At 34.7% G+C, this 23,474-nt stretch overlaps 1 protein-coding gene across 1 annotated transcript in view; it reads left to right on the top strand.

Annotated features, from left to right (window-relative positions):
• Positions 1-23,474, top strand: part of LOC129495604 (low-density lipoprotein receptor-related protein 1B) — a 1,831,349-nt gene that overhangs the window by 848,196 nt on the left and 959,679 nt on the right. Inside the window, exon 6 of the mRNA XM_055303278.1 lies at positions 19,455-19,712. Coding sequence (XP_055159253.1) covers positions 19,455-19,712 — 258 coding nt within the window. The remainder of the gene's footprint in view (positions 1-19,454; positions 19,713-23,474) is intronic.

The raw sequence follows: 23,474 nt of genomic DNA, 5'->3' as shown, positions 1-23,474 counted from the left end.
CATTTAAAAAAAATTTAATGAGTACTAGATCATACTGTGTAAGAGAATACATACTGGAATATGAATGTCATATTGGAGTGTTCATAACTGGAATGGGACACACATTAAAAGGTAGTGATTTTTTAATTAAACATTAGCGTTTGTCATTTGAAAAAATGTTTTATAAATAATCATTAGAATATCTATATGTATCCAGTAGAACTTCCTGTATATTCTTTATACTTTTTTTTTAGATTAGAGTTCTAAAGAGTTGTCATATCTTAAAATGAAGGGTTTTTTATTTAATTTGTCTTCTTTTAATTGATTTAGACCAATTTTGATGTAGAAATATTAAATATATGCACCCAGAGCTAACAGTGGGCTTTTGCAAAACCTGTAAAAATGAAAGTAATGGCCAAGAATGTCTAACTTACAAACTGTTGCCAGTTTTACTCCCGATAAATTCAGGCTCATTGAACTGTACTTTTTAGTCTCCTAACTACTTGCTGAAGGCAGGCACTTAACCCAGTTTACAATTCTGCAGGACCAGTAGGACTCTACTGATTGGACTAAAGCAGTCCTAGGATAAAGAGCACTAAATAATTACATGCTCATCAGTGTAGAGGCACTGCAATAAGTGGCACCATGAGAGAGAGTGTGTACCTCTTTGCCACGTAGCAACTATAGTAGTGAGAAAAGGGAGCCCATTAAATAACTTTAGGATTCTATTACAGTTTATACTGTGCTATTCACTGATTGGAATGATGGGGAGACCATTTAGGCAATGGTGTTAGAAATACAAATCATAATCCCTGTAATCGGTGGAAGCACAACCCTAGACAATGCTAGGGAGAATTTTCATACCACTCACTGTTATCTTTGCTGTAATTCTTAAAAAGAAAGAGAGAAAGGAAACAAAATACAATGTCCTATGGCTCCTACATGTAACCTCCAACTCTATTATTATCTAATGTATATTTTAAAGTTTTCTTTTAGAGGGCAGAGGAACCATTCATGGTTTTCTGCCAGGAGTGCTTCTGCTTGTAGCGAGAATAGGCAGATGCCTGTACAGAGAAGGAAGAGTTCTTTGTTTAGAGTATCAGAGTCTCCACAGCCCCTCGAAATGCTTGGAATTCAGTTATTGCAGTATAATTGCCTCCCTCTTTTTCTTTCTTTGTTAACAAAGCACTCTATATTAAAATGTGAGTATTCTTAGAATAGGTGACACAGTAAGTCTTAGTAACCTTGATAATTTATGAGACTAGTGGATCAGATCTGTTTCAGTATACCATCTGGCTAAGAATGGCTTCCTGCAGAATGAAAGGTGATTATGTCTTGACATATGAAGATTCACTATTCATAGTTTTTACTATTTTTAGGGAGTCCAAAGGTATAGTTTCTGAACAATTTGTCATTTTATTGAGACATAACTGAGAATGGCATTTGATGACATGATGGTATATGAGACTTTGGGGTAGGAGTGAGCTTAATGGACCATAACCATAGTAACCCAGATTTGTTGTTCTTTACTCAGACAACTATGCACGGAGGAAATTATAGACACTATGGCAAATAGTAAATGGCAGAGAAGTAGCTCAGTGTCTAGAACAGAATATGGAGTATGTGCTTGGTGAATGTTTTTTGTGTGTGTGTGTGTGTGTGTGTGTGTGTGTGTGTGCTTTAAGCAATTTTGTGAACGTTCAGGAAGCAGAATTAGGGGAGTGGGATTTTGAGTATTAATAAAAGAAATGTGAAAAGGCTGGAAGAGATTAAAAAACAGTGATTTTACTAGTTTCATCCTGTTATTCAGGGCTAATGATACCTTTGCCGTAGTATTGACATTGGAGTGGTTTGGGAAGATGTGCATAATCTCCACAAATGTGACCTCTCCCCCAAGGCCTTCCTCAGATAAACATGTAAACCTAGTGTGCTTACTATGCAGATATAGTTGCAGAACAAGCTACTGTGCCTGCAATTGAGCAGTATTGCCTAAGTCTCTGTCCTAGAAAAACACTAAAACTTTACAGGGTGCCTTTGAAAACCTAGCCCTGGCCATTGAATATATTTCTCTATTTCCTGGACTCTTCATATCCTACATCTTTTCTGGCTCTTTACTTAGTTGGAAATCACATTCCATGACAGAACAAGACAATGATTTCTGAAAGAATTTCCATTACTCAAATATCACATTTTTTTCCACCCAGACACTCTTAATGAGTATGCTGTGTTAAGATATTAAAGTACTCATGAATATTCTATGTGTGTTTTTCTGTTTTGTTTTTGTTTTTTAAAATTTATTATTATTATTTTTTACTAGAGGGCATTACTGTCACAGTCTAGTACCTTTCTTGACATCTTAAACAGAAAATGTAACCGTGGTGTCTTATGTGTCATGACACCTTTGATTTATCGAGAGTTTAGGAAAATATCAGACACAGAAAAAAAATGCATGTCTTCCATTTGCTTTACTAGTTAACATCATAGCTGCAATCTTGCTAAGGACTTCTTTGTATGGGTTTAAAGAATCATAGGGCCACATTTATGGGCTCTAGATTTGACAATTGATAAAATTTATTTTTATAACTGTATTTATTTATACCTATACAACATAGGTATAAATTTCTATCCTACTATTTTATTTTTTTGTAGAATAGCTATGGAACTATTAATTAAATTCTCAATTTAGAATAAGTGATGGGTCGTACATGTTCTCCAATTAACTCTCTTTTTTGTCTCAAAACTGGACGTATAATGAAAATAGAAAACAAATGAGGCACATTTAAATTCATAAAAATTACAAATTGTTTAATTTTAAGATGAGGCCAGGATGTACATATGTATGTAACTCCTCTATTACTTTGTTTGGGAAAAGTAGAAGTATATAGCTATTAAAATCCTCAGGGAAATAATAAAGCTGAGAAAAAGAGAATATTTTGTCCTTTCTAATAAGAAAAAAAAATCGGGAGTGCCTTCAAGGCATCCTCTGCATCAATAGCAATCAACAAAGAAATAACCACAGTTAGGGAATACCTCTCAGGCACTCCTCCCCCTAGAGTCCATACTAGTCCTTGACTTTGAGGACTGATATCCTGCCTATTCTCCTGAGTCAAGCCTTTTAGAGTTATTTTAGTCTTGAGAAAAGAAAATTTGTTGTATTGGTTGCATCTTTTGAATGTGTGTGACTATTTATTCTTAGCGCGAGGACTCACAGACCCTCCATCTGAGCTTTCCCTGACAGATAACACTTGCCAAATTATTAGATAAATTATATTTTAATAATCTTTAGAAGTTTAGAACAACATACCATCAAATTTCAAACAATATATCTAGTAAAGTAGCTCGAAGTTTGGTATAAAATCACTATTGAATACTTAGAACTAATTTGTCTTTTTAAAAGCAAAGTAGAAAATCAGTGTCTTAACTCTAGGTTGTATGTTTATATCCTTTGGCAACCCTGTCAGAAAACAGTGAAATACTGTTTTATAAGGGCTTTTTCCTTCCCTGCCTCCAGATAATGAATTTTCATATATCTACCTACTTTCTCCTTATTCTAACATTATGATTTTTATTTCATATTTACTTGAGAAAATAGAAGTAACCAAAAGAGTACTTTCTCACTCTGAACTTTATTAAACCTACCAATCTGTCTGAATCTAGAACTAAATGTTCCATCTTTGTCTCACTTGAATGGAAAAATACACTGCACTCTCATCTAAGGCCAATCCTTTTAATTGTGCATCAATTCCATCTTCTCTTGTCTATTCAAGAATTAGACTTGTGTAATTGCCTTATCTATTCCTTGAATCATCAGTATTTTGACTTCTGATGGATGATTTCCATAGGTCTACAAGCTTGTTGTCTTTACAAACAAAAACAACAAAAGACAAAACGACTTTCCTTAAACTTATAGTCCTCTTCAGCTACCCCTCCATTTTTCATTTCCCTGCATAGAGAAACTCACAAACTCACAGAAAGGATTTTCTACTTTCTCTACTTCCTCTCCTTCTGTTTTGAACCCACTTTACTTGGTCTTACATTCTTATGAGTCACTTACACCTCTACTGTCAGGGTTACCAGTGACGACCTGTTGCCTAATTACTCAGTTATCAATTCTTAGGACACAATTGATCCTTGTCTCCTCCTTGAAGACTCTCTTTTTTAGAGTAGTACATTTTAGAGTTTTCCTTAGCTGACTAGGAATTTTTTTTTTCTGTTTATTTTGCTTCATTATCCTCATTATTTTTGACGTGACCTCCTTCAGTTCTTTGGACAGCTCTTCCTTTATTGATTTCCTAAGTACTCTCATACTGTATCACAGCTTTAAAAATAGAGCCTCTTCCATGGTTTTATAAAACATCTAGAGACTGAGGCTCGTAAATTTCCATCATCAGCCCTGACTTCTCTGTTGAACACCAAACTCATTTGAATGTTAAACTCCAATTCAATATCTCGTCTGAAAATTTAACAGGAATATCAAACATTTTGTGTCCCAAAGTCTTGATTCTCTCCTCAGACAGTAGTATATGTCACCCTCCACCCAGTTGTTCAAGCCAAAAGATTGGAGTCATTCTTGACTCCATTATTTCTCTCAAACTGTTTGTTTCAAACTTTTAAGGCATTCTGAATTGGACTACTCTAAGAAGCAGCCTGCATCCCAATTTCTATCAATGCTTTATCTTTCTTCATAGAATTTATTAGTGCAAACAATATTAAATAGTATTTGTTTGCTTGTTGTCTGCTTTGTTCACTAAAATGTAGGCTCTCTGAAAACAGGGATTTTATAGTTTTGTTAACTGCTACATCCCTAGCATCTAGAGCAGTACCTGGCATAAGCTAGCCATGTTCAGAGAGATATTTGTTAAATGAATAAACATGAAAATAACTAAAACAGTCTTTTCTTTTTCGGGGACAAATTAAATGTGGCTTTTTTTTAATAGACTCGTTCTTTAAAACAAGAACTATTTATGAATAGGAGTTATTTAAATGCAATTTTAAAATGATCCAATATATGTTATGTTTTAGTGTCAATGATTAACAATTTATAACTTAGAAGGACATGTGTAGATTGAGAAAAAAAACAAAAACAAAAACACCTGTTTCTAGGGATGCCTGGGTAGCTCAGCAGTTGAGCCTCTGCCTTTGGCCCAGGGCATGTTCCTGGAGTCCTGGGATCGAGTCCCACATCAGGCTCCGTCCATGGAGCCTGCTTCTCTCTCTGCCTACGTCTCTGCCTCTCTCTCTGTGTGTGTCTCATGAATAAATAAATAAATAAATAAATAAATAAACAAACAAATAAATAAATAAAACTTTAAAAAAGTGTTTCTATAGCTAAAGTAGTTCTGATTTCCTATAATTAGAAAGATGATGAAGAGATTTGAAAGTAGCCACCTCTCAGTAACTTATGTTAATTGACATCCCTGGACCATCTGCTACTTCTAATATTAATGTAATAACCTAAAATTTGAATAAATTAACCTTTGAGCATTTGAAATTTACTAATATAACCCTTTAGTTATCAATTAAATGTCTTTCACTTCCCTGATTGAAAATCACTATGTTATTTATTTCATTTTACTTACTGAAACTAGAATACACTATCATTCTTAAGTGTGAAAATTCAGTGAAACACCTTTAGAAACGTTAGAGACTCCCTGTTCAAGCATTTTTCCATGTGTCATTCATTTATTGAATGCTGAACATGTGCCAAGTAAAGCCTTCCAGATAATAGGAGAAATACTTCCTTGCTCTGATAGACTAGTTCTTTAAGAAACAAAGAAATTGTGAGGGCTGGTCATTTGCAAAATGAAATGCTTTTTTGTGTACATAGTGCAATATTATTGACTTTAATTGTTTTGTAAAATTATCCTTATTCCTCAGAAACAGAATATCTCATTGATTTTCAATCACCACCTTTCAAATCAAAATATACTCTAAATGAAGATACTTGCATTCATTTCAGTAATAAAGTGTAAATAACAAAAAGTTAAAACTGTTTAGAAGTCTATCATTAATGCAGGTGAATAAGTAGTTTACCTGATGAGTTTTTATAATGCCAAAGACAAGATTACAAAACACAACACTATGTTAATAATATGCCAACACTAAATTCATCATCATCTCTTAGAACTGACTCTACTTTCTTTCCTGTTTCTTTTAATAACTTATCTTCCTCATCACCCAACACTAAAATTTCTGCATAATTTGGACTCCATATCCCTCCTTGTCTATAAAATTTAGAACTTCTACTTCATTACATGAATCCATCTCTACTGAGGAAGTCAAAAACACCTATTTTAGGTTTTTATTACCTATTTTCAAAGAAATTAAAATAGCATTTCTATATCAGTAATCCAGATATCCAATGCCAATGTCCCACAATTGTTTTTTTTTTTAATTTGCATTGCCTTTTTCTCAATTAAAAATAAGATTAAATAACAGTGTATATTCATACAATGGAGAACCTAATATGTTCTGAGTATTATCTGGGGCTTACATTTCTTCTGATGATGTCAGTTTCCAATAGGAATGTTGGCACACATGGCCATTCTTTCTTTTTGCACTGCATCAATGTAAACAGGAACAAAGCTACCTTTTCCTTTCCCCTAACTCCTTTCCAACGTCACTTCAGAGTGCTACCACCAATGCAATATGTATACAAGACTTTTACATATTTATTACCTTATTGTTGGATAGAATTATACTATAACACTTAAAAAAAGATTTTATTTATTTATTTATTTATTTATTTATTTATTTATTTGAGAGACCAGACAGACAGACAGAAAGAGCATACTAGTGGGGGTGGAGCAGAAGGAGAAGCAGACTCCCCACTGAGCAGGGAGCCCGACTGGGGCTTGACACCAGAACCCTGTGATCATGACCTGAGCTGGAGGCAGATGCTTCACTAACTGAGCCACCCAGGCACCCCAGAATTATACTATATACTACTTTAAAAGTAAAAGTGAAAACAATGTAAAAAGTTCAGTGGGAAATCCACCCATTATATTCTACTCACCCATATAGTATTCTAAGAATCATTTCCAGCTTTGATCTTAAAGCACAGTTTTGATCACATTATACTTTCTAAAATGTACACTGGTTTCTCATTACAACCCAAATTAAAAATAAGTTTATCACCTTGATGTTCAATAACCTGTTTATACAGTCTTTCCTTAAAATACTTTCTCACCTACTGTAAGCTCTGAGTTTGAATCCAGTTCTTTTCACTAAGCGGCAATGAGATCTTAAAGTTGCTTAAATTCTATGTAACTTCATTTTCTTATCTATAAAATGTGGTTAATATTAGCACCTGATTAATAATATGTTGTGAATAAACTAATAAATACAAAACATGCATTATAGTATCTGACTCCTAAGATATAGTCAAAAGGGGCTAGCTATGTTACTGTCATTATGAAGTATTTCACCATTCATATATACTCTACCCTCCAGAACACTGGAAACTGAGATCACTACTTTCCAACATATTCTAGTTTTTCCAATATCTATGCTTTCATCAAAACCACTTGTTCCACCTGCATTTGCATCCCTACATTTCAATACCCGTTCCTCCATGAAGGCAAAGCTGAGATCAAATGCCATTACCATTAAGGGATTTTTGACACTATTAAACAGATAATTGTTATTCTATTTGTGTTGCTGTAACAAAATATCACAGTCTGGGTGGTTTATGAACAATAAAAAATTAGTTCTCAGAGTTCCAGTGTCTAGGAGTCTGAGATCAGGATGCCAGGATGGTCTGGTGAGGACTACTGGGTCAAAGACCTACTGTATTCTTACATGGTGAAAGGGGCTAAGCATCTCTGTGGAGACTCCTTTAAAAGGTATTAATCCCATTCATGAAGGCTCCACCTTCATGACTTAAGTCTCTCTCAAAGGCCTCCCCCTTTAATACCATCACATTTGGTGGTTAGGATTTCAACATATGAATTTGGGGGGACATGAACATTCAGACCATAACAAGATATAGCTAACCATTCTTTGAAACACAATCCACTATCTATCTTTTAGAAAAGGTGTCAAACTTGACTTAAAAAATATAGACCTTTGTATATACATCTTAATCTTTCTGCTAGATTATATTTTTCTTGAAGGCATATGTTTTACTGATCTCCTTCAGATTCTAGTTGGGTACCTTAGACCTATAAATACTAAATAATAAAATAAACATACAATAAACAAAGCGTTTTCATTCAAATAATAGTTTATCATAAATACATTGTGACAGTAAAAGTAGTGCTAAGATAAATTATAGCAGAGTTATAGCAATATGCATTTTTTTACTTAGCTCAATACTTATTTTTTTAAAAGATTTTATTTATTTATTCATGAGGGACACAGAGAGACAGGCAGAGACACGACAGAGGAAGAAGCAGGCTCCCCACAGGGAACCCAATGTGGGACTCGATCCTAGATTCCAGGATCCTTCCCTGAGCTGAAGGTAGATGCTCAACTGCTGAGCAGTTTTTTTTTTTTTTTACATTTTTTAAAATACATTGTCTTACTCTGACTCTTCATTTTATATATTTTACATGTGAGTCATTATTTAACTCTTATCCAGTTGAACCTGAGACTCTTTTTGTCTTTTGTTTTTTCATCTTTGATTCAACACTGAACTTAATTCACTGGAGATAAATGATCTTTGACTCAACACTGAACTTCATTCAGTGGAGATAAATGTTCAGAATTATGGGGAAATTAGAACACAATGTAACTAATTAATAAACATGTGCATATATATATTCATGTATATACATTTGTTCTAACAAATATTTATTAGGCTTATATTTATTTGTAAATACCTGAATCCAAAATTCTAATCATGTAAAAAGAAAATAGCTGAACTAATATTCTTAGAATTGAATGGAAGAAAAAGTTTAAAGGAAATCTTAAAAATAAGTTTTATTCACACTGACAACACTCATTTAGCATCAGCCATCTGTCAAAATCATATTGTTTAAAGTATATACATATACATTTAGTATATTCTTGACTATGAGAGGATAAGGATATATTTGCAAGGATGTGGTTATAGTGGCTTAGAATTTAAATAGGCATTTTTATGAATCTAGTTAGATGAGCTTCTTTGTACTTCCAAGTTTCTCTTTTTAATTCACAGTTTCCTAATCAGTCTTCAAAAACTGTAGCACTGATTAATATAACATATATGATAGGAAAAATATTTTCAGATCATAGAGAGCATAAATACACATCTTCCTAACTGTTAGGGGGAGAAAATACCTATTTTTAATGCTGTTGACATATGGTGAATGGTGAAGAAGATGAGGACAATTTTCCTCCCCCAGCATGACTCGATTGACAGCCTGTTGGGGAGGTTTACTCAAGCTGAGTCTTCATTCCCTAAGTTAGAATATTCATTGAATGCTTTCTTATGCTTTGAACTCTTCTATATGGAAAGTTAGAATTTATTACTTCTAAGTGTTGATATAGGTATTCCTTTGACTAAAGTCTTATAATGTACTTTCCAACTATCCCTTTGGGAAGACTGTCCACTGGCTCTAAACATGACATTTTTTAAAGAACATCATGTTTATTCTGGTCAGATTTTTATCCTCATTACCCAAGCTAATGGTACTCTTTCATTGACATGTAGAAACTCAAGGTAATGATGCACACTGGAAATCAGACATAGTTGAGGTTGAGGCAAATTATCTATGCAGGCTTTCATGAAGTAGAACAACAACAACAACAACAACAACAAAAAAGGTTTATATCCTTAGCCTGATTATTTTTGTGGATTCTTGTGTTTCTCAGGCTTCTTCCTACCCCCATAAGTAGGCCTTATGTTATTTGTGTATTATCATAGTTAATAATTATCTTAGACTCATAAGTATTATTTCAGTGAAGCATATTATAGCTAACAAGTATCTTTCTTCCAGTATGTCATGTGAATTTTGTGTCATTATCAAATCTAACTACATCCAATTGTGAAGCATCTGACTTTAATTTTCTCTTTATCAGAAGGTATAAAATCAGTAGTTCTAATGTTTTGTATTAGAAGAGTCAACTGGTTCACTCAAAAATCAACTACAAAAATCAAATAGATTGATCAGTTATGTCAAGTAAGCTTTGTATGTGTTGACCATTAATTCATTTTCATCTCATTTTCTAAGGGGAATCAGTGTTCCTTCATATTCTAGCCTCATTCCAAAGAATGCTTATTACATAAGTACATTTACTGACTAGTAACCAGTTACAAAATTATTGTCTATATCTGGACTTCTCATAAAGCTTGGAAGCAAAGAAGCTTTCAGTAGTGGTTCACTTTTTATGTGAGTCAATTTCACTAAAGATAGTTTCAATTGTCAAATGAAGACAGTAAGCACCAACAGCCTGACAGTATATCTTTGTTAACCTGATAACACAGCCATCTAATAAGATCCCTTCATAACCTGAGAAATCTATGATCCAGCAGGTTTCAGAAGTTCTAAGATCAACTCGAAAACAACAGAGCTAGGAGTGTTGAAAAGGGGCCAGATCTGGACTTCCAAATTAGGGAAAGGCGAAGGCAAGCATTACATAATTCAAGATGGCTTGAAGAAGTTAAGAGAGAAGCCTACTAGCTAACCAAGCTATGATGTGGTCCCTTGACAAGGTTACGTCAAGCAGAGATAATTCACAATTTTACAAATTCTTCTTAGAGAACTCTTTATCGTGGAAATGATCTCAGAGTTTTTGAGACTTCCTTTTGTTGAGCTAATTAATTTTATAATCTCATTGAGAATTTTTGTTGTTTGTTTTGATGTTTTTATTCAGTCAAAAGCTTCTAGTGTCTTTCTGAAGGTAGAGAATTTTATGCCTCAATTGGGTTAATTTCTTAGGGGATAAAAATCCAAATAATGTTCTGAGTAAAACACAAGGAATCTGATTTGTAGGGCTTGCAATTCTCACAAAGTAAAGGGGTTAGAGAAGTCTTCACCAGAAAGGTTACATTAAAATAATACCCGAAAGGAGTCAAGTAAGTCAGGCATTCTGATATATGGGGGTGATTACTCTAGGAGCAAGGAAGAGCCCCTGAGATGGAAGCTTATTTGGCTTGTTATTCAAGAAACAGTAAGAAGGGCAGGGTGTCTGGAGGGAGATGACAAGGGTGTGAGTAGTAAGAAGATAAAGGAAATGAGGTCAAACAGGTAATGGATATAGATTATAGAGGGCTTTAGCAGCCATTATAAAGGCTTTGATTTTTACTCTGATTGGAATGGGAGCCTTTTGAGGAAATGGGCAAAAGAGTGACTTGATTGACACTAACATTTTACAGGTATAACTCTGCCTATTGTGTTGAGATAGAGTAAAGAGGAGGAGGACACTGATGAAAGCAGAGAAACCAGTTAGAAGGCTCTTGGAATGATCTAGTTGACAGATGATGGCAGCTTGGAGCCGATTGGTAGTAATAATCACTGACAAGAGGCAGGATTACTGATATGTTTGGCATCAGAATCAAGAGTACTTACTGATACTTTGTATGTAGCACAGAAAAAAAGAGGAATCTAAGATTTCCAAATTTTTCTTATATCCTAATTAGCAAAAAATCTACTCTGATTATGACTGTGTAGCTAACCTCTTTCAATATTAATTTTACATGAAATTTTACTGTTACCTTTAAATCTTAACAGGTATTGAAATTCATCAAAAACTCACTAATACTAACACAAGCAAAGATGAATTATTCTAAAAAATGATATTGAGCAAGTCTCTTTTACCTCTACAATCTTACTTTCCTGGCTGTAGAGAAGGAACATGGAAAGAAATGGCTCAGTAATCATAATCTAGGCATTACGGGAATGTGAGTTGGTCAAGGAGTCAGTATGGCTGAAGTTACAGGTGCTGTTTGTATGGGCCTATAGGCTTTGCATGTTCCATTCCAGAAAATCCATTTCTGTTTCATACATCCACCTCAAAAAAGCATGCCCTTGTTCACAAGGGAAGACTATAAAACTATATGGAGGGATCCCTGGGTGGCGCAGCAGTTTGGCGCCTGCCTTTGGCCCAGGGCACGATCCTGGAGACCCGGGATCGAATCCCACGTCGGGCTCCCGGTGCATGGAGCCTGCTTCTCCCTCTGCCTGTGTCTCTGCCTGTCTCTCTCTGTATGTCTATCATAAATAAATAAAAATTAAAAACATTGTTTAAAAAAAATAAAATAAAACTATATGGAGAGGTCAGTCCAGAACCATCCTCATTGTTGAAACAAACAAACTTCCTCCCATAAAAACAAACAAAACAAAAAACTCACCGAACTTACTTTATCATGAAACTTACTTTATCAACAGTGAAACTACATAGCATTTACACAACACATTGCAACTAAGAATACAAATGTTCAGTAGACTATGTTTTCTTTAGAGAAGTGAAATGAAATATATATAGTTAATGAAGCATATATAGGAATTATTTTTTAGGGCTTCTCTGCATAAACTTTATTATTTTTTAATTATTTTCTTTGTTTTTAAAATTTAAATTCAATTTGCCAACATATAGTATAACACTAGGGCTCATCCCATCACCTGCCCTCCTTAGTGCCTATTACCCAGTTACCTCATCCCCTTGCCTACCTCCCCTTCCACAGCCCTTTGTTTGTTTCCCAGAGTTAGGAGTCTCTCATGTTTTGTCTTCCTCTCTAATTTTTCCCCACTCAGTTTCCCTCCTTTGCCTTTTAATCCCTTTTACTATTTCTTACATTACATGTATGACTCCAGTTCTATCCATATTGAAGCAAATAGTGGGTATTTTTCCTTTCTGATGGCTGAGTAATATTTCATTGTATACATAGACCATATCTTCTTTATCCATTCTTCTGTCGAAGGACATTGTGGCTCCTTCCACAGTTTGGCTGCTGTGGACATTGCTGCTATGAACATTGCGATCAAGTGTCCCAGCATTTCACTATATCAGTATCTTTGGGGTAAATATGCAGTAGTGCAATTGCTGGTTGTAGGGTAGCTGTATTTTTAACTCTTTGAGGAACTTCCACACAGTTTTCCAGAGTGGCTGCACCAGTTTGCAATCCCACCAATAGTGCAAGAGGGTTCCCCTTTCTCCACATCCTCTCCAACATTTGTGGTTTCCTGTGTTGTTAATTTTCACCATTCTCAATGGTGTGAGGTGGTATCTCATTGTGGTTTTGATTTACATTTCCCTGATGGCCAGTGATGTGGAACATTTTTTCATGCACTTGTTGGCCATGTTTATGACTTCTTTGGAGAAATGTTTGTTCATGCCTTCTGCCATTTCATAGCTCGATTGTTTGTTTCTTAGGTGTTGATTTTGATAAGTTCTTTATAGATCTTGGATACTAACCCTTTATCTGATATGTCATTTGAAAATATCTTCTCCCATTCTGTAGGCTGCCTTTCGGTTTTGTTGATTATTTCCATTGCTCTGCAGAATCTATCTATGAAAAACGCTTGGGACTTAATGAAGTCCTAATAGTTAACTTTTGCTTTTGTTTCCCTTGCCTTCAGATATGTGTCTTGCAAGAAGTTGTGGTGGCCAAGTTCAAAAACGCTGGTGCCTGTGTTCTCCTCTAGTACTTTGATGGATTCTTGTCTCACATTTAGATCTTTCAACCATTTTGAGTTTAACTCTGTGTATAGTTAAGAGATTGGTCCAGTTCCATTTATCTGTATGTAGCTGTCCAATTTTCCCAGCACCATTTATTGAAGAGACTGTCCTTTTTCCAGTGGATATTCTTTCCTGCCTTGTTGAGGATGAGTTGACCATAGAGTTCAGAGTCCATTTCTGGGTTCTCTATCCTGTTCCATTGATCTCTGTGTCTGTTTTTGTACCAGTACTATGTGGTCTTGATGATCACAGCTTTGTAGTACAGCTTGAAATTAGTTATTGTGATGCTACTAGCATTGGTTTTCTTTTTCAATATTCCTCTGGCTGTTTGGCGTCTTTTCTGATTCCACACAAATCTTAAGATTATTTGTTCCAACTCTGTGAAGAAAGTCCATGATATTTTGATAGGAATTGCACTGAATGTATAAATTGCCCTGGGTAGCATAGACATTTTCACAATATTTATTCTTCCAATCCATGAACATGGAATGGTTTCCCATCTCTTTATGTCTTTCTTAATTTCTCTCATATGTTTTCTGTAGTTTTTAGAATATAGATCTTTTACCTCTTTTGTTAGGTTTATTCTTAGGTATCATGTGGTTTTGGGTGCAACTGTAAATGGGATGGGATTGATTCCTCAATTTCTTTTCCTTCAGTCTCTTTGTTAGTGTACAGAAATGCCACTGATTTTGTATCCTGCCATATTGCTGAATTACTGTATGAGTTCTAGCAATCTTGGAGTGGAGTCTTATGGGTTTTCTACATAAAATATCACATCATCTGCAAAGATGGAGAGTTTGACTTCTTTACCAATTTAAATGCCTTTTATTTCTTTTTGTTGCCTGATTCCTGAGGGTAGGACTTCTAGTACTATGTTGAATAGCAGTGGTGAGACTGGACATCCCTGTCGTATTCCTGATCTTAGGGGAAAGGCTCTCAGTTTTTCCCCATTAAGAATGATATTTGCTGTGGGCTTTTCACAAATGGCTTTTATGATTTTGAAGAATGTTCCTTCTATCCCTACACTTTGAAGAGTTTTAATCAGGAATGGGTGCTGTATTTTGTCAAATGCTTTCTCTGCATCTATTGAGAGGATCATATGGTTCTTGTTATTTACTTGTTGATGTGATCTATCACGTTGGTTGTTTTCCAGTGTAGAACAAACATTGCATCCCAGGGATAAATACCACTTGGTCAAGGTGAATTATCCTCTTAATGTACTGTTAGATCCTAAAACAGTATCTTGTTGAGAATTTTTGCAGCCATGTTCACCAGGGATATTGGTCTCTAATTCTCCTTTTTGGTGGGATCTTTGTCTGGTTTTGGGATCAAGGTAATGCTGGCCTCATGGAAGAAGTTTGGAAGTATTCCCTTCCTTTAATCCTTTGAAACAGTTTTAGTGGAATAGGTATTTCTTCTTTAAATGTTTGATAGAATTCCCCTGGGAAGCCATCTGGCCCTGGACTTTTGTGTCTTGGGAGGTTTTTGATGACTGCTTCAGTTTCTTCACTGGCTGTTGACCTGTTCAGGTTTTATTTTTTTTCCTGTTCCACACTTGGTAATTTGTGAGTTTCCAGAAATGCATCCATTTCTTCTAGATTGCCTACTTTGTTGGTAAATAGTTGCTCATAACACGTTTTTAAAATATTTTGTATTTCCTTGACATTGGTTGTGATCTCTCCTCTTTCAATCATGGTTTTATTAATTTGAGTCTTTTTTTTCTTTTTAATGAGGCTGGCAAGGCGTTTATCTATCTTATTAATTCTTTCAAAGGACCAGCTCCTATTTTTGTTGATGTGTTCTGCAGTTCTTCTGGTCTCTATTTCATTGATTTCTGCTCTAATTTTTATTATCTCTCTTCTTCTGCTTGGTGTAGGCTTTATTTGCTGTTCTTTCTCCAATTTCTTTAGGTACAAGGTTAGCTTGTGTATTTGAGTTTTTTTCCAATTTTTTAAGGGAGGATTGAGATCTATTTCCCTCTTAGGACTGTTTTAGCTGTATCCCAAAGATTTTGAATGGTTATATTCTCATTTTCATTAATTTCCATGACTCTTTAATTCTTCTCTAATTTCCTGGTGACCCATTCATCTTTTAGAAGGATGCTCTTTGACCTCCATGTTTGAGTTTCTTCCAAATTTCTTATTATTATTGAGTTCTAGTTTCAAAGAATTTTGGTCTAAATATGCAGGGGACAATACCACTCTTTTGGTATCCTAATCATGTAAACTTGAGAAGACTGGGTATCCAGTTGCATTAGAGTGGAATGTTCTGTTATATATCTGTGAAATCTGTTTGATCCAGTGTATCATTCAAAGCCCTTGTTTCTTTAGTGATGCTCTGCTTAGAATATCTGTCTTTTGCTGAGAGTTCTGTGTTGAAGTCACCTACTATTAATGTATTATTAGGTAGGTATCTCTTTACTTTGGTTATTAATTGATATATTTGGCTGCTCCCACATTAGGGGCATAAATATTCATAATTATTAGGTCTTCTTGTTGGATAGACCCTTTAGGTATGATATATTGTCCCTCTTTGTCTCTTATTATGATCTTTGGTATCTAATTTATCTGATATGAGGATTACCACCCCACCTTTCTTTTGAGGACTATTTGAATGGTAAATGGTTCTCCACGCCTTCATTTTCAGTCTGGAGGTATCCTTTGGTCTAAAATGACTCTCTTGTAGACATCATATATATATATAGGTCTTGCTTTTTTATCCAGTCTGATATCCTGTGTCTTTTGATGGGATCATTTAGTCCATTTATATCAGAGTAACTATTGGAAGATATGAATTTAGTGTCATCGTGATACCTATACAGTCCATGTTTTTGTAGATTGTTTCTTTGGGCTTCCTCTTTCTTTTGCAGGGTCCCCCTTAATAATTCTTGCAAAGCCAGTTTGGTGGTCACATATTCTTTCAGTTTCTGTCTATCCTGGAAGCTCTTTATCTCTCCTATTCTGAATAATAGCCTTGTTGTATAAAATATTCTTGTTTGCATTTTTTTCTCATTTAGTACCCTGAATACATCCTGCCAGCCCTTTCTGGCCTTCCAGGTCTCTGTGGAGAGGTTTGCTACTAATCTGATATTTCTCCCCTTGTAAGTTACGAATCTCTTGTCTCAAGCTGCTTTAAGAATTATCTCTTTATCTTTATAATTTGCAAGTTTCACTATTAAATGTTGAGGCGTTGAACGTTTTTTGTTGATATGAGAGAGGGACTCTTTGTCTTTTCCATCTGAATGCCTGTTCCCTTCCCCAGATCCCTTTTCTCAGCTATGATTTGTTCAAATATACTTTGTTCAAATATTGTTCAAATATATATATATATATATATATATATATATTTGAACATAAATTATATATATATACACATATATATACATATATATGTATATATATACATATATATACATATATATATGTGTATATATATATATATTCTGGAACCCCAATAAGATGAATATTATTCCTTCTCAAGCTATCATTTATTTCCCTAAGCCTTTCCTTGTGGGTTCTTGTTTCTCTCTTTTTTTTTCCCCTCAGCTTCCTTCCTTTCCATCAACTTGTCTTCCATGTCACTCACTCTCTCTTCCACCTTGTTAATCTTAGCAGTTAGAGCATCTAGTTTAGACTGTATTTCAGTTAAAGTATTTTTAATTTTAGCCTGATTAGAAATTAATTCAGCAGTAAGAGAATCCCTAGAGTCCTTTATACTTTTTTTTTTTTTGTGAATTATTCCTTCTAGTCATTCTGTCCAGTGCAGAGTGGCTGTATGAGCAAACAGTCAAGAATATCAACCATGACCTATGTAAAATAGACCCTAGGTAATTCTGAAGATTTCAGAGACTAGAAAATAAAAGAAAAAGAAGAACAGAAGAAAATAAAAGGACCACTAAAGCGAAAAACAAATTTTAAAACAAATTAAAAATAAAACAAAAACAAAAACAACAAAACAACAACAAAAAAAAAAGGAGTGGGTGGTGAGAAAGTGCTGGTGGAGACAGAATATAGTGTCCCCAAGGGGATGTAGAGAATTATCCTCTTGGTTCTCAGTGTATTTTGTTCTGTATGTTAGCAGATGCTCAGTCCCAAATTTATAAAAAACAGAAAAACTTATATAGAGACCCAACATCAGCCAAAAAAGAAAGAAAGAAAGAAAGAAAGAAAGAAAGAAAGAAAGAAAGAAAGAAAGAAACAAGATAAAATAGAGGAGCAGAATGGTAAGAACGAGATTATAGTCTCACAGAATGAACCAACAAGGTGTTACACCTGGTTCTGGGTGTATTTTGGTCCATGTGTTAGAAGGTACTAACTTCCACCATTATAAAACACAACAAGACAGAAAATTAAAAAAACAAAAAACAAAAAAAACATTACTTGTACATCACCAAAATTAAACTGAATATGTTGAAGGGAATCCAAAAATGAAAATTATAACTAATATAACTAAGACATGTAATTGTAGAAATATGAAAGTCAAAAAGGAAAAAGCTTCAAAATATGAAGAGTTTGTAAATATTATATTTAAGGCAGGAAAAGAGAAAATATATTGGAAATTTTTAACCTGAAATATAAACAAATTGTAATGAAAAAAACCCTCTAGTTCTATATACTATTTTCCCTCAGTCCTGGAGCTTTCCAGTTCTGCTTGGTCAGTGAACTTGGTCTTCCCTTATTCTTCCAGCAGTTCTTCTGCAGTCGGGGTCTGTTGTACTGATTCCTGGGTGTCTGTGCCGGGGCAGAGCTGCCCCTTCTCTTATTGGGTGCTGGGCTCATATGAGCTGTTTATTCTTTGCAGCCTTTGTTCTAGAGGTTCTGCCTCTTCCAGGTGAAAGGCAAAAAGACGGAAAAAAAAATTAAAAATGGTGGTGGGCAGATCTTCAGCTCTAGAGCCAATTGCTTCCCATTAGTACCGAAACACAGTCTTCCAGTCCACAATGGCCTAGATGTTCCTGTGGGCAGGCACAGGTGCACTGATCTGCATAAATTGAAGGTCACCCAGTGATGGGAGAACCTCACTGTCCTGTGCCCTCCCAGGTCTGCCTCTCCTGAAGGGCATGGTGGATAGCCAGTCTTGTCTGCTTCAGTGCCCTTGGATCATCATCCCTGTGCAGATGGACCTGTGCTCCTGGGATCTGCCTCCGCCAAAGAGAATGGAGGACAGCTACCTCCATCCATTGCCAGGTTCTAGGGTCAAGGGAGCTCCAGCGCCTGCCAGGATAACCAGCCAGCTTCTCCAAATGCCCCAGAGGGTTGCAGCATTCCAGCCCTTTACCACAATCTGACTGAGATTTGCGACGAGCCTTTTCCTGGGTGCCCCTATTCTTATTGTGTCTCCAGGAATATTGAGGCTTCACTGCCCCTCCTGGGATTTTTCCCTATTTCCCTGCTGAGCACTTTTCAGTCAGGAAGACTCAGCTGTGGATTTTTAAAGTTCCTACTTGGCCAGGGCTCAGCTTTTGTGCCCAAGCTTGCTTCAGCTTGGCTTTGCTTCTGGGCCCTGTTTGCTGGGCTTGCCATGGCTCCTCTCCCCACCTCTTTTCTTTGCCTTCCTACCGTCTCAGAAGCTATCACTTTTCTCTCTTTAGCATTCCAGCTGTGCTCTCTTTACATCTCAGGTTGAATTTGTAGGTGTTCAGAATGTTTTGAAAGTTCTCTAGGTAAGTTTGTGGAACCAGATGAATTGAGGACCCCTACTATTCCATCATTTTGCCTCCTCTCCCATAGGAATTATTAGTAAATACTTTTGCAAGCAATTTTATTAGTTTAGAGATATGTTAAAATATAGAAATAAGTTTTTAGTAAGTAATGCAATAGTGTGAAAAAAAATTGCCTTTTATTGAACTCATGTCTCTTTCTCCTTTATTCCAGAACCTACAGATAGGTTGCCTATGCTTTTAATTGCAAATTCTGAAACAATTGAAGTTTTCTATCTTAATGGAAGTAAAATGGCAACCCTGAGCTCAGTCAATGGAAATGAAATTCATACTCTGGATTTTATTTATAATGAAGACATGATTTGTTGGATTGAATCAAGAGAATCTTCAAATCAGCTCAAATGTATCCAGATAACAAAAACAGGAAGACTAATAGATGAGTGGACAATCAATATTCTTCAATCCTTCCACAGTGAGTATTTCAACTCATATTATATGTCAACTCATATTATATGTCGCCCTTTAAGGATTTCATTTATAGATCAGTTAACAGGATTCTTAGATTTTTCTAACATAGTATTTGGCATGAGAAACCTATATATGCAAATATGAATGTACTTATATAAATGTATCCACTCCCTGTTTTGAATATACAGACACATACACACATGGTTTCACTGTTTATGTAAGTAGCAAGTTACGGAGTTAATTTTAATTCTTCTTTAATGCTTATTACAGTGTCACCTAAATGAGAATTATAATTTGCCACTGAGTGATAGTTCACAATGTGATAGTGAAGGTGGAAGTTTTAAAAAGTAAGAAACAGAGTTGATAATTATAAGCTCATCAACTGTAGTGTTTGTTAAAATGCCTTAAAAACTATTAGATTTATGCTAATTGGTAACAACTACCTGTGTTTGTTGACTTTTTTCTTAGCAGATCAGAATTTTAATGTATCTTCCAAAAGAATGACTTGTGATTTTGATTTATTTTGATTTCTTATGCCAGAAATTTACAAACTAACAACTGTACTTCCTGCATATTACTGTAAATTTAAATCACATTGTTACACGAATACACATATTAGTTCTTTCTTTTAAGGGGGTGCTCGCTCTCTCAATGTCTCTTTCTCTCTCTCTCTCTCTCTCTGTCCTGACCTCCACCCCTTTAACATAGGAGTATAAATTTTATTTGTACTTGCCTGGGGAATCTGTATGCATGAGAATTTCAACATGTGTCCATTTATTTTATGATTTACAGAATAAAAATTATTCTTCCCAATGCTGCTAACATAAAAATTGGTAGAAAAGTAAAGAAAAATGTGCAGTCAAGTTAAGAAGCAAAAAAAAAAAAGTACTGTGATAGAATAAATGTATTTTTCAGATGTAGAACCTTTGGCAGTTTGGATTCAATAATTATATTTCATTAATATTTTTGGCATACAATTAAAATTATTGATTATTAATTTTATTAAACATAAAAATATCATGTAATATGTAATAAGTATGATTATATTAAATGAATCAGTAGCAAAAATTATAAAAATGGAATATAAAGGTATGATCGTATATAGTTGAATGAACATAAATCAATGTTTAGCAAATCAAATCCAATGATTTAAAAATCCCCTTAACATAAATAAAACAATTTCAAAAGCTATTTATTGTGACACTGAACCAAAATACCTAGTGAAAGTGGTAGACATTGGCTATTTTCAAGGATTCTTTGGAAAATGTTAATTCCTAATAAATAGTAAATAATAAGTGGTGCTGGCACAACTAGTGCCACTGTGTGATTTGAGTATCTCAGTCATTGGCTGAGCCAGCTGTTGGAAACTGTTCAAACAAAAGGTTCAGTCCCTACCATATTAATGATTACTTCAACTAATTCAAATGTATTTGTCTGTAGCAAAAGGAATAAATATTAGCAGTCAAATAGCTAAGATATTCACTAAGTTGCCAGGTAAAATTATTTTCCAGGTTTACTTAAGCAACTTTTCTACATTTAATATGCTCTATTAGTAGAAGTAATTTCTTCTGTAATATGTATTTTGAAAACAACTTTTTTTTACTTTAGTAAATCTGGGTATGGTCAAGCAATTACACATTAAAATATGTGTAGAATATAATTTGTAACTTAGATTGCATTTGAGTTAAAAGACATTTCTTGGCAAATCTAGAAAACTAAAGATATTTTTGTTAAGTAATTCACTGAAATCCTAAATAGAACATTTATTTTGAACCATAAATAATAAATGCAATGGAAATCTTTTAATTAGAATAAATATATTTTGACAAAGGCACATTTAAGCTGTGCAATTTCAGTCACTGTAGAAAAGTGATTAAATGTGTGGAAGTAATTTAATGATGGGAGTGGGGCAGAGGTGTGAGCAGGGCTAGGTTCCTCTGTCATTGCTTGCAAACCATGCATTTCATCAACTTGTCAGAGAATAGCTGCCATTGGATATGGTGGGCCCTTCATTCACCATGACAGTTTTTGAGTTGATAATGAAGTTGGAATATTCCTTGCATGTATAATTACATAAAATCTCTCTTGTACTATATAAACAAAAATAATGAACTGCTGGGAGTATTCCTGAATACCTGTCACTATCCACTCTTCTGTACATGCTTTTCTCTGAATTTACCTTGAGGAAAGAATTCTTTTTGAAAACAAAAATTATTATTTTTTAAATTGACAATGAGGAGAAAAGGAATCATTATAGATCAAACTGACTTGCATTTAAAATCTGCATGATGATTTATTCAAACAGCTTAGTGCAATAATTTGTGTTTAAAATTTGTATTTTCTATCTTACCTCGTTGTATACATACCACATTTCTGTATGCACTTCCCGTTTTGTAATAGAAAAAATTCAGCTACAGAACTCATATATTAGACAATATTGAATGCCTAAAATGAAGGCAGAGATGTGACAACTAAATCTTATGTTTTTTCTTCTACGTTAGAAAGACAAACACTGGTACTTTCAAAGAACCTCCCAAATCTACCACAAATAATATCTATGAGTTATTGAACGTACTAAGTGACTATATGCATTAGGAAAACCTAAGTATGCCTCTTATGCTGAGGGAGAAATTGGGACAGTGAGAAACTGGGTAAAGCACACAATGAGTACTGGCTACAGGCGTGAATTGGGTCCGACTTTATTAGTCATTGCTAAACACCCCACTGCTCCAGTGGGTCTCGGCTTTTTTTTTTTTTTTTGCGAGCCAAAACTAATTATGTACACTAACTTTAGGAACCATGGCTCAAAAAGACAGTCTCTAAATGGAAGAGAGGTATAAGAATCTTGGAAGGAAAGTAGACAAGGTAAGATGTGGAAAGCTATTTCATTTGAAAAGGCCCACCAGTTGATCCTGATGTATATTCACTTACAAAGGCCTACCTTTAACATTGAGAATCACTCCTAAGCAACAGTGTGAGAGTTTGAAGAGTGATAATAATATACTCAATTATATTAAACAATGCACATTGGGGAAAATGCTAGAGATTATATTTCTTATTTAAAGATATCTGATATTTATTATCTAGTGTTTTAGCTTGAAAGTTGTAGACTTTGGAGAAAATTTTGAAGTGTTTTGTAAGCAAAATTGGTTTTCCAACAAAGTATTCACACAAAGCACATCTGCAGCAACTCATTATTTCCCCCGATTTTTCTTGGAAAGTGCTGTCTGTAGTAGGGACACAGATACCCCAAATAAACAAGAATTATGGGATTCAAATAGCCATGTCTAGCTCTTTCCTCAGGAGAAAGCACACAGAGATGATTGAAATAGGAAGAATAGGAAGTTAATCCCTTCTTAACCAGATGATTCAGGACCAGATTTTTCTCTCCTAGATGGATAGTAGATACTTCTATTCCATTTTTATGTATAATCCTTCAATATTTTGCAATATTTGTGTATGACTTTTAGGATTCTAATATGGACTTGACCAGCTTGTCCTGATCCATTCATGAACTCAGCTCTAGTCCAGCAGAATATTCCTGGACAAAAATAAAAGAATCACTTATTCTTTCTAAACTTTGCTTCTGAATTAGCCTCATTTACTGGCTTTTATCTTCCTCTCTCTCTTTTCTTTTTGGCCTGTTTCAGTGTCAGTCTTAGCTCATTTTCCATTTGAACCTCTGCCTAAATACTTTAAATGAAACCCTTGATTGGATAATTTAGGGATTTTGACACTTTATTTGTCCTTTATAAATTTTACTCCT

Source organism: Nyctereutes procyonoides, unplaced genomic scaffold, assembly GCF_905146905.1.
Source record: "Nyctereutes procyonoides isolate TBG_1078 unplaced genomic scaffold, NYPRO_anot_genome, whole genome shotgun sequence".
NCBI classification, from domain to species: Eukaryota; Metazoa; Chordata; class Mammalia; order Carnivora; family Canidae; genus Nyctereutes; species Nyctereutes procyonoides.
The sequence above is the reverse complement of the archived record's forward strand: the minus strand, read 5'-3'. Positions and strand labels throughout refer to the sequence as shown.